At 36.3% G+C, this 16045-nt stretch overlaps 2 protein-coding genes across 4 annotated transcripts in view; one reads left to right on the top strand and one right to left on the bottom strand.

The window, feature by feature from the left end:
• The window catches only part of LOC306882120 (leucine-rich PPR motif-containing protein, mitochondrial-like), a 51914-nt gene extending 46895 nt beyond the window's left edge, over positions 1 to 5019 (top strand). Inside the window, exons 34-38 of the mRNA XM_079436600.1 lie at positions 128 to 243; positions 2619 to 2693; positions 2824 to 2908; positions 3585 to 3727; positions 4536 to 5019. Of these exons, the coding sequence (XP_079292726.1) occupies positions 128 to 243; positions 2619 to 2693; positions 2824 to 2908; positions 3585 to 3727; positions 4536 to 4607 (491 nt within the window). The 3' untranslated portion in view covers positions 4608 to 5019. The remainder of the gene's footprint in view (positions 1 to 127; positions 244 to 2618; positions 2694 to 2823; positions 2909 to 3584; positions 3728 to 4535) is intronic.
• A 2119-nt stretch (positions 5020 to 7138) lies between these two features.
• On the bottom strand, positions 7139 to 15903 carry LOC306882527 (ATP-binding cassette sub-family G member 8-like). Of its 3 annotated transcripts, none has more exons than XM_079437217.1 (13): positions 15770 to 15903; positions 15033 to 15134; positions 13977 to 14124; positions 13642 to 13880; positions 13437 to 13569; positions 11505 to 11774; positions 11262 to 11424; positions 11037 to 11135; positions 10753 to 10952; positions 10602 to 10678; positions 8138 to 8405; positions 7917 to 8044; positions 7139 to 7835 (listed from the first exon to the last, which is right to left on the bottom strand). In XM_079437217.1, exons 1-13 carry the CDS (start codon positions 15833 to 15835, stop codon positions 7698 to 7700), a joined length of 2031 nt encoding a protein of 676 aa, XP_079293343.1. In that variant the 5' UTR covers positions 15836 to 15903; the 3' UTR covers positions 7139 to 7697. The 3 variants fall into 3 exon arrangements, with proteins under 3 accessions (XP_079293343.1, XP_079293344.1, XP_079293345.1); XM_079437218.1 differs by having other exon boundaries at positions 11037 to 11132; XM_079437219.1 differs by lacking the exons at positions 13437 to 13569; positions 13642 to 13880.
• Positions 15904 to 16045: the final 142 nt, after the last annotated feature.

Below are 16045 nucleotides of genomic sequence, written 5' to 3'. Positions count from 1 at the left end.
GAACGGACTTCTAGCCCTTGTTTGTGAGTTTCTGGATTGGAGAAACATTACAGCACCCACTGATGTGTTGTAACATAGTAATCACCGTCGAAGCATGTGATTGATTGACACCTCTCTCTACGTCCAGTGAGTGCCATGGCGGAAAGGCTCTGCAATCACTTTGCCTCCTACAGAGCCGCTACAGACCTCTTCCTGATTTACGTGGACACGGGCAGGACAGAAGAGGCCAAGTTCCTCCTGCAGGTACCGTCTCTCACAAACCAAGATATGCATGAGGACTCGGTGACCTTGCTAAATTGCTGAATCTAATTCGAGTTGGTATCGGAACTGGCTGACCCTGTTGTTAACTACAATTCCATCTCAAGTGATCGCTGCTCTTTCTGACCTCTCCCTGTCTCATAATTTAATCATTCAGTCATTTTTGCATGCTTAGATACTCTTGTTCAAGTAAGATCTTTCCTCTCCCTCTTTCAAAAAGCACTTTAGTGAGTTGAGGAACAAAAGGGCTGCATTAAAGTACCACTAAACCCAGGAGTGAGTAAAATCCTTTGAGATGTCAAAATAACAGGAAGCTTTGCTTCTCAGCATCCCGGAGATGGAATGCTAAATATCAAAATATGATTTTACAGAATGTCTCAGATCAGCATATTCGGTTTGGTCTTGTTCGCCATGTTGTAGGTGTCGTGAATCGCATCAGAGAGTAACTCTCAAGAGTGAAGCTGCTGGGCTGCAGTTTTAATTGCTTTGATTATCGTGAAGGCACTCTGCCCACCTCAGCCTCCGTTCATTTTAATATAGAAGCCTGTTAAAAGCCTCCCAGACCCCTCAGCTTTTAAATTAGCAGATGCAAGAGAGAAACACAGCTTTCACGACTGGCTTGTAATGTGACCTCATTGGCGCTGAACCCAGAGAAAGCACAGGGCAGTCCAGCGATTTCAAAACACACACAAGACAGGATGATGTTTTCCTTAAGAAGAGATTCAGACTTTTTTTTTTTTTTTTTTTTTTTTTTAACAGCAGCTCAGAGATGTTTTCCGGATTAATTACAAATTTAGATACATTTTTTTAAGAGTAAGGCACCTGCAATGGAAATAATAAACAGGAATGTTTGAAAGATTAAGACATGAAAATATACACTTACCACAAGACTTCCTTCAACTTTGAAGCACAAATGAAGATAATTTTAATGAAACCAGAGAGCCTCTTCCATTGAAAGTCCATGTAACCAAAACTTTCACACTTCAAGAAGTTCATAAAGACATCTCAAAAGTAATCCATATGAATTTAGCAGTTTAAGTCTTCTGAAAAGACATGATCTCTTTACATGATGAGTAGGCTTTTATTTACACACAAACATTGGTCTATGCACATACATAGAGTTGACAATGGTAAATGGAACTCAAATGTGCTTGCTTGTCATGCAACAAAAAAGTATGGTTAAGCTGCTGTTTATCATATTTTGAATAAGAATTACTCTTACGTCTTTATGATCTTTTTCAAGCTTAAACGTTTTGGTTACATTGACTTGCAATGGAGAGACAGAAGTCTCTCAGGCTCTCAAGCCTTAATTAAAAATATCTTAATGACTTGACTTGATTAGCTGGATTAGGTGTGATTAATTAGAGTTGCATCTAAACTGTGCAGGGTTGTGACCCTCCAGGAACTGAATTTGACACCCCTGATTTAGAGACGTCTAAACACAGAAATTGTCAGAAATGCCTAACCAGAAGCTCGAGAACAGATCATGGTCATTAGAAACCTGGAAAGTAACATTGAAATGATAAATAATGGTAATTTCTGTATCGTAATTAAATGTTTTAAGCAGGCAATACTGTTTTGAAGCTTTTAAAGCTCATGATCCTGTTTACCTGCATTCTAAGCATTTTACTGTTAAGCATTTTACATAAAAAATTGCTATTATGCCACAGATGCTGTCGATGTAACTTGTATTGCAAGAAAAAGGTTTAGTCCATGCTTGCTTTAAAGGTGCCCAGAATATTCATATAAAAGCCTGATTTCTTCATACCTGCTAATATCTTCTTTTTGACAAAGTTTGTTGAATCTTCTCAAGACCTACAGTTTCTCTACGGTGCAGTTTAACCTTCCAGAATTCACTGTGCCTTCATTTAACTTGTGTTATATTGTCCTGATTAAAGAGTGTGAAAATTGCACACCAGCGCTTGAAAGCTCAGGAGCACGCCGATGCAATTCAAAGCCTTTATACGGCTAAGTGTAGATAATTGTACTTTAAATTGGGCGGACACTGTACATTTTAATTTTCATAAAGAAATAAGTGGTTATTTGCCTGACTCCCTTATTAGCTGTATAATTAACCCTCAACTATAGAGCGATGCACTGAGTGCTAAAGGATGTAATGGAAGATGGATACATTCAAAAACACACGCTTCCATCATGCTGTGACACACACCTTCATACGCTCCCCTTTGCCTTCTTTTAACTGCTTGCTGTGTGGATATAGGAAATACAAGTAATTGTTTTTATAGCAATGGGTTATGTTGTGCTCAAGGGCAGATACTGTGCATGCATGTGAACACACACATGGTAAATGTTTGTGTTTAGAGTTTTAAAGTGTCTTGTGCTTTTTTTGATTGCTTTAGCGCTGTGCGGCTGTCAATGAGCAGAAGGACACAATGTTCACATACATGTTGCGAGCGGCTCAGCAGCCGGGACAGGTAAACAAACCCAGTTTGTTCTAGTCTTCATGCGCTGAACTTTCATTAAGTGTATGTACAGTACATAGTTTATATGCAATATAGTCACACAGTATGTGAATAAAGACACTTTATTTTCATTCCTGTACAGGCTGCCAAAATCAAGGCTCTGTCTGAGCTGATTCCTGACTTCACCGAGAAGGAGAATATCTATTCACATTTGGTGAAATGCTATGGTAAGGCCACTGTTTGCATCAACACTGCTAGATATACACTAACATTTAAAAGTTTGGACTTTATTATTTATCATACATTTTTTAATTAATAAATTACATTTTGAAATATATTAAACTAGAAAACAGTTATTTAAAAATGTAAGAATATTTCACAATATTACTGTTTTGCTATATTGTTGATCAAGAGTCTTTCAAAAACATAAAACATCTTACCAACCCCAAACCTTTGAACAGTAGTGTGTATAGACATCAAAAACAATTAGTGCTATTGTGTTACTCTGTACTCATCTGGAGCAGCACGTTGTTCTGCTTCTGTCATTGAATACATTTAATGTGTTTCATTATAGCATGATCACTGTTAAAATCTAGTGGACAATGGCATTAAGACTCCTTTCATCTGGCTGGCCTGTTCGAGTCACCCGCTGTTTAGTCACATAGTAAAACTAGTTAATAGTCTGTCAATTAAAAATGCAACAAGCAGAACGCATTGACTGACTCACAGGAGGCATGTTTGCTAATACAAACACATGTTTCCTAATGAGGGGCTACTTTAGCCAGCGTACCGTGAGAACTTTAACACGTTTCAGTACTTCGAGACCTCTACAGCATTATTATTTAATGAGACCTGATATGTGCAGAATGAAATATTGCATGTTTTCTCTCTCACTCTCAACAGGTTTAGACAAGGACTTCAGTTCAGCGAAGGCTCTGTATGAGCGCATGCAGGCTGAGGGGGTGAAGGCTGATGAGTTGACTCTCAAGAGACTGGCGCTGTTATACAAGGAAGCTGGAGAACCTGTTCCCTTTGAAGAGCCTCCGGTAAATACATATTGAATATTCACTTGTAAATGTTTTTTTTCTTAAATAAGAGGAATCATTTAAAGCAAAGTAGATGTTGCAACGTAGACTGTAATGTTTGCTTTAAGGACTACAATGTGTAGTAAAATATGTAGTCAAAAATAATTAAATGTTGTAGTTAATAATTTAATTATTTTCTATTGAATGAACACAAGATAATAATAAATATAAATGTAATAAATATGTATTTATGCAGTGTTAAGCACTGTATTTACCTACATGTTCATTTAGAGTTTTGAATCGGTTCAATTCAATGGACCGTTTGATCTGACTCTCTGAACTTGAACTTGAATTCCATCTACAGCTGTATTTAATTCAGGGGAAAAAAAGCTGGAAAGTGTAGAAGGAAACTTTGTGGCCAAATTCTGTGATATTCATAATTTCATGTCTAGCAAAATCATCACAAATATAATGTATATTGTTTAGCCCTTCTTACAAATGTATGGGATCGATAATTAATTATTATTATTTGTTTAAATAAATTAATACTTTTATTCAGCAAGGATATATTCAATTGAATAAAATTGATAGTAAAGACATATATAATGTTACAAAAGTTTAAACTTTTTATTGATCAAATAATCCTGAAAAAAAGGATTTGTTTGGACCGTGTGATTGTTATTAGTTTGCCCCAGAGGGCAGGAAACACAACTACACACAGCACCCACTGAAAAACAACACAACATGCACTCTAAGTACAATTATATTGGACAATTTAGTCTAGTTTAGCCTTTTACTGACTAAAAATGCTTTGTTTTTTGTCCCACAGGAGTCTTTTCGTTTCTATGCAGACAAACTGAAGCAGCAGCGCTCTGAGTCCATGGAGCCGGCCGACAACTAAACAAAGACTTCCGTCATTTTTTTTTCTTTTTTTTCATTCAACAGATGTGCACAGCTTGTGTGTTATACTGTGATTGCTTGGGTTTTTTTGCCCTTCATAATGTTGTCATGAATGGTTAATGTGTATATATATATATATATTTATGCAAATAAATGTAAACCCAAAACTTTGGTGGCTTTTTCATAAGTTTCTTTTTAATCTTTTCGATTGTTTGTTCCTGAAGTGATTGTCGCAGAAGAGATGTTTTATCAAAATTCAAGTTTTTAACACTGAAAATGCAAATATGTTCATAGAAGATGCATTATTATTACACATGGGTGATTTGCGATATGCTCATATAATCAATTTACAACTACAAATGGTTATGTAGTAATATTTACTATATAATAAACATCTCATTGGAGCAATCATGGAAGCTGTCATGTCATTTTTTTTCTGAATTTAACACAAGTGCAAAAACATACATTATCTAGCTTGTAAAACACAAATGCTTTATTGGTGTGATTTACAAAACCTTTAAAAAAAAATTGAGAAACTTTAAGCAGTAAAATCTTCTACATGTTTAAATAAACATTTAGACTGCAACAAAGAGAAGCTGTTAACAGATATTTACTAAAGCAGAGCTATAATCTCTTGCCAAATTGAACAAAAGTGTGTTAGGAAACAAAAAGAACATTGCTGCCATCCAGTGGCTTTCAGCTGAAATCTAAAGAGATCTCGGAGTGACCCTCGGAGCACCAGCTCCTCTTTTCTGGTGTCTTTACTAGCATGGGTTTGACCTCTGACCTCTCTCATGACAGTATTGTTTAGAAAAAATGTAGGATGCTTTCAAAATGGAAAATTCAAAAGAGCAGCACTGATTTGAACATTTATTAACAACAGCAGCATTTATTATTCTATAAAGTTATGTAGCATTGCTGCATGCTTGAGTGTTTTTTTTTTTGCGGTTCAGCTCATACTCCTGTGGTTGGCTGTCTCAAAGGGAGGTGAACGGCTGTTTTCTCCTCTGTCAGGAAGCTCAGGAGACTGTCATTCTGAGAGGATTTGTGCAAGCCAAATGCAGACGGCACAGTAAAAGCCGATGACATTATCTTTCAAGGCTCTTAGCAAGCTCACTAGCATCATTACATTTTAAAATGATATATAAATGATGATATCAACACTTCTTCAAATGGATCTGCCATGTTTGTCTTTGCAGCAACTTATACTAAAGTCTAATACAAGCATGTCCTTCATTTTAACAAGCATTGTTGCTTATGCTTTTCCCTGTCAGATATTTTAAGACTATTCGTCCACCATATTTATGACCATCAGAGGGGCAAAGTAATGGTGATGAATACAAAAACACATGAACATTGTATTAGATGAAGAAAAGCTGATCACTGGATTTGATCCATACCAAGTAATACATAACATTTTTATAGATATCATGCTAGCACAGACCCTAACAAATCTAACATCTGTGTACATTTATAAAGACTTAATCCACAATCTCATCACAATCATCTCTTTCAGCATGGAATTAGTCTTTTCCGTGTGATTGTGCGAGACCTCTGATTAATTAGCCACTTTAGGTAAATAGCTAGAAGAATAAGTGTGATAATCAAATTATTGGATTATGGATAACTCATAATAAAATAAAAAAAGTCTAAATTGTATGAGATGATAATTCTGAGATAAATCAACTATGAGATGAGTCAAAATCATGACAAAAATTCTAAATTATGACTTTTGCCTTTTTTTAAATAATTTTGATGTCATGACTTTTTTATCTCATGATTTCATCACTTTCATCATTTTGATACTTTGTCATGCATGATTATGACTGTCATTATTGCGACTTTTGTTGTTCTTGTTTTTTTCTTAGACTTTCATCTTTTATCATAATTATTACATCTCGTAATTGAAACTTTTTGTCATGATTTTTTTTCATCACCATCAACATATTTTTGATACTTCATGTCATGATTATGACTTTTGTCATTATTGTGACTTTTATTGTTCTTGTTTTTCTTAGACTTTCATCTTTTATCGTAATTATTACTTTTTATCTCATCATTTTTGTCTAATTTACTCTTTTTACTTCAATAAAATTATAATTTTCTCTAATTTACTTTTTGTCGTGACTTTTTTCATGATTTCGTCTTGTCATAATCATCACTTTCATAATTTTGAAACTTCATGTCATAATGACTTAGTATGTCATTGTTGTGACTTTTGTTTTTCTTAGACTTTCATTTGATGTCATCAGTATTTTGTGTTATGTCTGATTTATGATTTACCCATGCATTTTTCTTATGTGGCAGATATGGACTTCCATACATATGGTGGATAAGTCACGTAACTGAAAGTCTAAAAATGTTTCTTTCTCTTAATTTTCCAGAAACAGTGGACATCAAATAACAGACATCTTTTTTAAAGAGACATCTGTTGTGTAAGACTGGAATATTTCCAGTATAAATGTGTTCCTGTGACATTGACCCTGTGTTATTTATTTAATTGCTCAATACGAGTTATGTTTGAAACATCCATCAGATCAGTAGTTCTTTTATTTCTTTTCTGGTTATAGATTCTCTCTCAAAGCCTCAAATGTGTTTAACATCATGCTGCATTCAAAATATGACAATAAACGTGGAATCAAACAAATACATCCTAGCTTGTTGATCAAAATGTTGCACCAGTGCAGTGTCTATATTAATTATTTAAAAAAAAATGTCCTGTAAGTACACTGTTCAATAATAATAGTATACATAGAAAACAATTCTGATTTACAAAAGAAAATAAAAGTAAATACATAAATGAAATCTACATTGTGACATGCTGCAGTAAATTTGTTTAAAGGTATCTAAACATGAGTTTTGAGTAAACTTAGAGTGTAGAAACATAGTACATTACTGCCATCCAGCGGCAGTTAGTGGTAGTAAAATGTTACATATTTACTCAACACATATTTGACATAATATATTTGTTGTGGAGAAAGTCATATTTGGACTTAAGAACGGTCTGTGCTGTGGATGGGCATTTTATATGTTGGTTTCTTGGCAAGAACAAGCTGCAGTGTGGACCAGACTTGATGCTGATTTGTCCTCTTCACCAATCCTGACTGGACTTCTGTTTAATGAATTTGAGTGACAGATAATAGAGCAGTATGAATACAAAAGCAACAGCAATAAGCACCAGGTAGCAGGAATACAGTGGATACTGGTTCATTTTCATCATCTCCACAACCTGAAAACAAAATGGAATATTTAATGGCATCCATGAATAGAAACCATATAGATATGCATTTTATATGTCAGCGTTCCTCACCTTAATACCATCAAATTCTACAGTGAGGTTTCCAATAGTGATTGGGATTCTAGTCCCACGAAACTGAACCTGCAGCGTTCCCTCAAAACCCCAGCGCATGAAGGATATGTAAGAAAACCAAGACGCCACTGTTGGTGATGAAAATCTATGTTAATTTAAAACACTTCCTGCAGATTTGAATCTAGCATTAATTTAAAGAAAATGCTCAATGATGCTTTTACCCAGCCACATGTTTTCCAGACTAATGACAAAGCCAGCCGTCAGGTAGAAGACCGTGAAGAGTGCGTTGCCCATGAAAGACGAAGTCTGCAATGTTGGCAGGGCTGCCGCCACAAATAGGGCCATGCAGCGACTACAATACACCATCAGCCACACCAACAGGAAGCTGAGCAGGAATCGGTCGGGAGCGCTGTTGAGCCCAGCCAACCAGTAGATGGGCACACCATATACCAGAGTAAAGGCACAGTGCTCTGGCAGCTCACCAAGGACCTGAAAGAGACACTGGAGCTTGAAGTATCTCATTTAATGTCAAGAGCTGACAAAGTCCAATATATGGTTTAATGAATTGCCTAAATATAGAGTACTTACATTTTAGACACACTTGCTAGTTACTTTTTTTAATACTATAGCAGTGTTTTGTTCTCGAATGAATCACTATCTTTGAATGAATGAACTCAGGGAATGATTCAGTGAATCATTAATAAAGATTCTAGTCCCACGCTAGAATCTTTAACCGCCAGACTGCTCAACAGCTTTTTCCCCCAGGCTGTGAGAGCCCTGAACTCAAACCACCCCGCCCCCCTCTGAAACCCCATGAAACCCCATGCAAACCCCTACCTCCTGAACATGGACCACCCCCCACCCCAAACCTTACCACACCAAAGAAAAACTGTATGGAACTTTATTTTTTATTTTTTTCTTTACACTATGGACACTTTACACTATGGACACTTTACACTATGGACACTTTACACTATGGACACTCACACTTTACACTATGTGCACTATGGACACTTACACTTTACACTATGTGCACTATGGACACTCACACTTTACACTATGTGCACTATGGACACTTACACTTTACACTATGTGCACTATGGACACTCACACTTTACACTATGTGCACTATGGACACTTACACTTTACACTATGTGCACTATGGACACTTACACACACTGCTGCGTGTGCACAATCCCACAAAAGACTATATATGTATGTTTACATGCTCATGTACTACAAATCATCCTGCACTGTTCCCCAACCAGCTGCTTGACTCAAATGTCTCTCTTTGCACATGTACAGTATTTGTGAAGCATTCGTATAGTTTGTATTTTTTATCTTCTATTTTTTAGTTTGTATAGGGTAATATTTATGTGAAGCATTCGTATAGTTGTATTTTTTATCCTTTATTCTTTTAGTTTGTATAGGGTAAATACTTATATATAGTATACTTATAGTTAAATCTGTTAGTAGTGTATAGGTTTAAAGTGTTTTTTACTTCATTGTTGTATGTCTGTATTTATGTAGCACCGTGGTCCTGCGAGACACAACATTTCGTTCCACTGTATGTCCCCACATGTAGCGGAATGACAATAAAGCTCAACTTGAACTTGAACTTGAAGACTTAGTGTCATCTAATATCTGGGATTAAAGAAATAGTTCACCAAAATGTTAAAAATTTGTTGTCATTTACTCACCCTCATGTTGTTCCAAATCTGCATGAGTTTCTTTCTGTTGTTGAACACAGATGATATTCTGAAGAATGCTGGTAATCAAACAGTTGATGGTCCCCATTGACTTCTATAGTATATCTTTCCTACTATGGTACAATGGGGACCATCAACTGTTTGATTCTTCACAATTCTTCAAAATATCATCTGTGTTCAACAACAGAAAGAAACTCATGCAGATTAGGAACAACATGAGTGTGAGTAAATGATGACAATTTAAATTTTTGGTTGAACTATTCCTTTAACTTTTATTTTTATATTTTTATTTTAGTTTTAGTAATTTTGTTATCGGTTTGTTATGTTTTTTATTTGTTTTATTAATTTAATATTATTTTTTTTAAATTATTTCAGTTTTAGTAATTTTAGTATTTCAGCTTATTTCAGTTGTCCAGGAAACATTTCAAATTTTCATTACAAAGCAGTTTTTAAGTTTAAGCTAATCTTAAAAGATTTTCATCTAATATTTATATTTTACTTCAGCTTTATCTCAGTTAGCAAAAACTATTTTTAATAGTTTTACATTTAGTTAACAATAACAACCGTGTTGTTTATTCCCTGAATTAATCAGTGCATTTGAACAAAATGGTTGAATGAATAATTCAAATAACTCACTCATAAAGACTGCTGGCATAATGATGTAACTCGCAGAAAGAGTCAATGAAAGATCCACACTACTAAAATACAAACTGACAGTCTGTCCAGAGCATGTAAACAAGGACAGGTGGTAATATGTTAATGCTAAAATGCTAGTAACATTACACATTGTTCAATCATGCATCTGATGTAATGCATTTTACAAAACCCAAGTAAAAAAACTGATCAATAATATTGATTCTGTAGCTACATGTTCATTAAAAACAAATTGAGAAACTTTGCTATATCCCAAAGGTCTACACATTGACACCACTATCTTTCCTGAAGCTCAATTACTTACATAATGCAGTTTATTTACCTTGGCAAAAAAGTATGAGGTGACTGAGTACATGCCATCTTCCAGTTCATGATAAAGCATGGCTCTCTCTGAATGACCTGTGAAAAACAGCATATTATGCCACTGGACTCAGAAGATGCCAAAATAAATCAATCTTCTGTAATTTACTTACACTTTGCAATGACGTCCAGCACCACAGCAAAGGGTGTCAGAGCTCCTATCATGTAGAGCAAAGCCACCGTATCTTGGACAGAAAGACCCTGATCCCCAGCCCCGAAATAAAGGAAACCGATGAGCAGAGACATCAACAAGGCTTCCAAACCATGAACCACCAATGTCACCAGATCTCGGTAGTCATTAAATACCTGCCGTCTAAAAAACATTACCAGCAGTGTAATGGAAACGGCTTTCAGAAGACAAAATTTTGCAATAAAAAGTGTTTTCCACTTTATTTACTTGATTAGGATTGTGAACTGTTGCAGTTTTCCCGGCAGGCAATCCTTCTGTTTGGAAACTGTGATCACCGATTCCTTCATGGAGATGGGAGGAACACTGCTGGGGTAGAAACTGTATCATCAGCTCTTGTGCTTTTCATTTTCATTGATTCAGTATGAGAGGTTATTATAAATTATTGAAGAAAAAAAACTCAGAACAAATACCAATATGATTATCGAAATTTACCTTTGAGGGTCATCCAGTGCCGGAGAACCGCAATCTTCTGATTTCCACATGAAATCCTCTGTGTTCTTCACCTTCTCTAAAAACTGGGCCGCTAACATCTTGGCTTTTTCCAAACATTGTTCTTCTTTTTCAGGACTGCGCCGATCAATGCTAATCAAGTCCACTGCATGAGAAATTCACAGTTCAGACACAACAACTGGACCACATGCTTATCTATAGACATCAGTTTTCTGTCCCACTCACCGTAGTAATCAGAGGGGTTGCAGTATCGTGGACACGGGTACCCAAGAGAAGTAAAGTAATGCACCATGTCCTTGGCCTGACCGCAGTACACAGCTGAGCCAGAAGACAAGAGCACCACCAGGTCAAAGAGCTGAAAGATATCTGAACGAGGCTGATGGACTGACAGCAACACCAGCCGGTTCCCTCGAGCCAGACGGTACAATGTAATGACCAAATTATGGGCTGTGAAGCTGTCCAGACCTGAAGTAGGCTCATCTAGGATGAGAATACCTGAAAACACATAAAACATAAGCAAAGGTTTTGACAAATGCTATTTTAGTATGTTGAGATATTATTATAGTTTTTATTAATATTTTGAATTATTTATTTTTTTTACATTTTCTAATTCCATTTTCTTTTTTAGTAATTAAATCATTTTTATTGTGTTTTTGTCATTTTCATTAATTATTATTATTATTTTTTTAGATATATAGCCTATAATTTGTATTACTTTTATTTAAGTTTTATTTAATTTACTACAAGTTAAACAAAATGAAAATGAGAGGTGTTGCCATGGCAATTAGCTGAAATTTAAAATAAAAATAATATTTTATTTTAGTTCATTTAATATAGTTCAAGTAATGAAAAAGGTGTTTAGAAATATGCATGAAGTGTTGTCTGCAACCCATTTTGCTTTCATAATCTATTTCTACGTGAAATAGAGTAGTTAACATTCTGTACGGTAAAACTTCACCTAACAGGAAATAAGTAGGTTGTAAAAAAGTGAAGTTAACTAAAAGAAAAAATGTTTCAGAGGTGGAAGAAGTCATTACATTTTATGTCATTATCATTTTAAAGTTAATTACTTGTCATAGTCTTTTATTGTGAGTAGATTCTTGCCAGTAGGTGGCGACAAAACTCATGGATTCGTTTAAAAGAGTGATTCACACTGATTCATTGAGGAACGCATGTGTCATGGTTCTGCTTTAACTATATGGTTTAAGGGAAAATAGAAAAAAAAAGAAAAGAAATGTGTAGGAATAATCAACAGTAAGACCGATGATGTGTTTTATTAAAGGGGTCATATAATGCTACATGCGCTTTTACAAGTTGTTTGAACTGAAATGTGTTGACAGTGTGTGTACACAACCACCCTATAATGATAAAAATCCACCCAGTGTTTTTTTTTTTTGTAATCTGCTAAAATCTTTACCCCTTTCTCAAATCGAGCAGTCTGTCCGTGTGACGTCACACGGACGAAGCCCCTCTCACAATAGTTTGATTGACAGCAGTGTTTTAGCACAGACTGCACTGTTGTCTTGAGTGAGCTGTTATCAGTTGTTTCACCGCCGGAGCAGATGTAGACAAGAAGGACTCCTAAGCGATTGAGGTGTTCTGTTGTTGGATGTAATAATGAACATAGCAGTAGTTATTTACTCTCGTCATCTGAGCGGCTGAAGAGGATTATGTTTGGTTCTGAAGGGAAAGCGCCCTCGATCTACCTAAATGCATCTATGTTCGCGCGAATCATTCGTGATCCAGCTTCACCTCCAGAGTACAAGGTTTTTTAAATGAATCTTTGCAAATTGCCTTTCCTAATAATGTGCTAATTAGCAAGCTTCAGATGAATGTGGCTAAAGTAAACAATCCCTCAGAGAGCGGCTCTTAAGAGAGGGGCGTGGTCAGCAGAGCTCATTAACATTTAAAGGAGAATGTCACAATACGGCTTGCTCTGATGAGCTGTTTTTGACACGGTAAAAAGGGTGTTTTTTACACTACCAATGAAAAATTTTAACCAAACTATGTTACAGTTTTCATTAAGACCCTAAAGAATAATATCAACTTGTGGAAAATTGGCATTATATGACCCCTTTAAGTAATAAATAGCGTCAAGTAGACTTTTCGACTTTAAGCATTTCACTTCACACCTTTGTTGATGTGTTAAAGACTCACCTGGATTCCAGAGCAGCTGTACAGCGATGCTAACCCTCCTCCTCTCTCCACCGGACACCCCCCTCACATAGTCGTTCCCCACGCGCGTGTGAGCGCACTGCCTCAGACGCAGCTCCGCAATGACATCGTCCACCTGTGCAGGTCTGACAGTTAGTCACGCTCGCGTTACCCTGCTTCAACTAGTTACATGATCTGAGTTGCTCACCCGCTGATCTCTCTGTTCCTGGGTGAAGTGCGCAGGCAGCCGCAGTTTGGCCACAAAAGCCAGCGTCTCTCGTACTGTGAGATGCGGTAACAGACGGTCATCCTGCCGCACGTGAGCAATGCATTTCTTCACCAGGGAACGAGTGGAAGGTTTCCCGTTGATCAGAATCTCTCCCGAATTCATGGTGCCACCCTCATCTCGACATGTTATGATGTCCAGTAAGGAGGTCTTCCCACAGCCTGGAAACAAACTTAGTTTATTTCTGGCTTCCTTTATGCTTTTATTTACTTAAAATGCTTTGTTTAAGAACCCTGCACATATAAAGTTTGACATACCTGAGCTGCCAATGACAGCAAGCATCTGGCCACTGTGCACACGTAGGTTTAGGCCCTTTATGACTGTTTGCTTGTTGCTGTGCGTCTCCCAGGGCATCTTAAACTCTGACAGCCTCTCATACCAGGGTATCTGTGCGGCTGTGTCCACCTGTGGGAAAATATAAAGAGATATCACATTGTGCATCGGCCTCAAAAAGCATTTGGGCACGTAAAAATGTTTGAATGCCAATATGTGAGGTCTTCAGACATTTTCAGACCAAGGCAAACCACTTAAGACTTACTGGTATAGAAATATAATTAAACTTTATTTGGAGTAATTTTTTTTTTTTTTGCATAATGCACATTTCTTTATAATTTTATTAGGCCTAAAATGTGTTTTAATATCACTATTAATTAGGATTGTGTGATCTCTGTTAAATATCAGTTTTTAAATGCAAGATATTTAAAGTGTACCTGAAGTATACTTGCAATAGTTCCACTTTAACACAATCAAATATACTTCAGTATGTCTTTCGTTGGACTTCAGCACTACTTCCGTATAATTAAAATGCATTACGAACAAAATTAGTTGTTCCAGTTTAGCAGACTTTAAGTATATCAGTTTAGTATAGTAAACGTACAATTGCAGGGTATTTTTATTAATCACATAAATATGTAAATATCTGTAGTAGGCTACACTTAGCACAAAATAAATGTATTTCAAATCTTTTTTTTTTTTTCACTATATAGGGTGCGCAGGGACACAGCCTGGCCTATAATTAATAAACTCAACACACTGTAATTTGTGAGGAACAAATTTAAAAGACTTTAGCGTCTTGTTAGCTTTGGTTGTAAAGTTATTGTATTTGGTAGAAGTATAAGAATTTTATTGCATTTTTGATTTACACATTTTAACATTTTCACATAAATTTGAGCCATTCTTCAACTATTCTTAAACCAACTTCAGTTTTTTTTTGTTTTGTTAATTTTAGTACAAGCCCATCACTAGAAAATAGGCAATTTTTGAACTAATATATATAGAGAGAGAGAGAGAGAGTACAGACTGAAAAGACTGACCTCATAGTTGAGATTGCGGACTTCCACTTCATTGCGACCTCCGCTGTAAGTAAAATACAGACTGCTGTCCTCCTCTGGAGATGAGAAAAGAATGTCTTCACCCTGTGTTTGTTGAGACATAATAAAGTGCAAATGTCAGTATAATGCCCATATGTTTGAAAACACTATTATTTAGTAAATACGATCTATACAGTTACGATTAGCATTTTAGTCAGCACTTTTAGTTTAAGGTTTATCAGGCTTCATTAAAATTACGTTGCTCATAAACTGATTACGGTCACATTTTATTTGTCAGATTTATCAGATGTTAACAGATAAGAGAACTGGAGCCTTCTACATGGTTCAGGGTCCATTTATGCAACACAGCCTTTTGTACAGCATCACCCTGAATGAACTCACCGAAAATCAATGGGATATAAATCAGGGTTCCACAAATCTTGTCCTGGAGGGCCAATGCACGGCAGAGTTTAGCTCCAACCCTGATCAAACTCACTATTTTCTCATTATCCTGAAGACACTGATTGGCGTGCTCAGGTGTGTTTGATTAGGGTTAGAGCTAAACGTGGGCCAGATTCGTGGGCCAGATTTGAGGATCCCTGATATAAATAATCCTATACTCTTATGAATGTGTAAATTAAGACAACAATTATACAATGGAAACAAAATAAACATCTTCTGAATATAGTTTACATTTTATTGTCGATTGCTTGTGTAGTTTTAGTTCATGGTGAACTCACCCGGTTCTGTTTGTCATTTGTAGAGCCGAAGCTGTCTTCTGAATGGAAAGCACTCTGGTCTGACATGATGGACGTGGTAGAAAGGGGTCTATGCCCTTCTGGTCTGCCGTCCCGCTTAGAGAAGTACCTGCTCCTCTTGTTGTCCTGGGAAAAACTGAGGAGAGGTGGCAAAGAGAAGCGACTCTATATAGCAAATGGAGCAAAGTTCCACTGATAAGAATCGCTGTTTATGGTTCCAGCCTCATCAGTGCAATATGAGCTGGAGCGATTAGACCG

Source organism: Barbus barbus (assembly GCF_936440315.1).
Source record: "Barbus barbus genome assembly, chromosome: 16".
NCBI classification, from domain to species: Eukaryota; Metazoa; Chordata; class Actinopteri; order Cypriniformes; family Cyprinidae; genus Barbus; species Barbus barbus.
The sequence above is the reverse complement of the archived record's forward strand: the minus strand, read 5'-3'. Positions and strand labels throughout refer to the sequence as shown.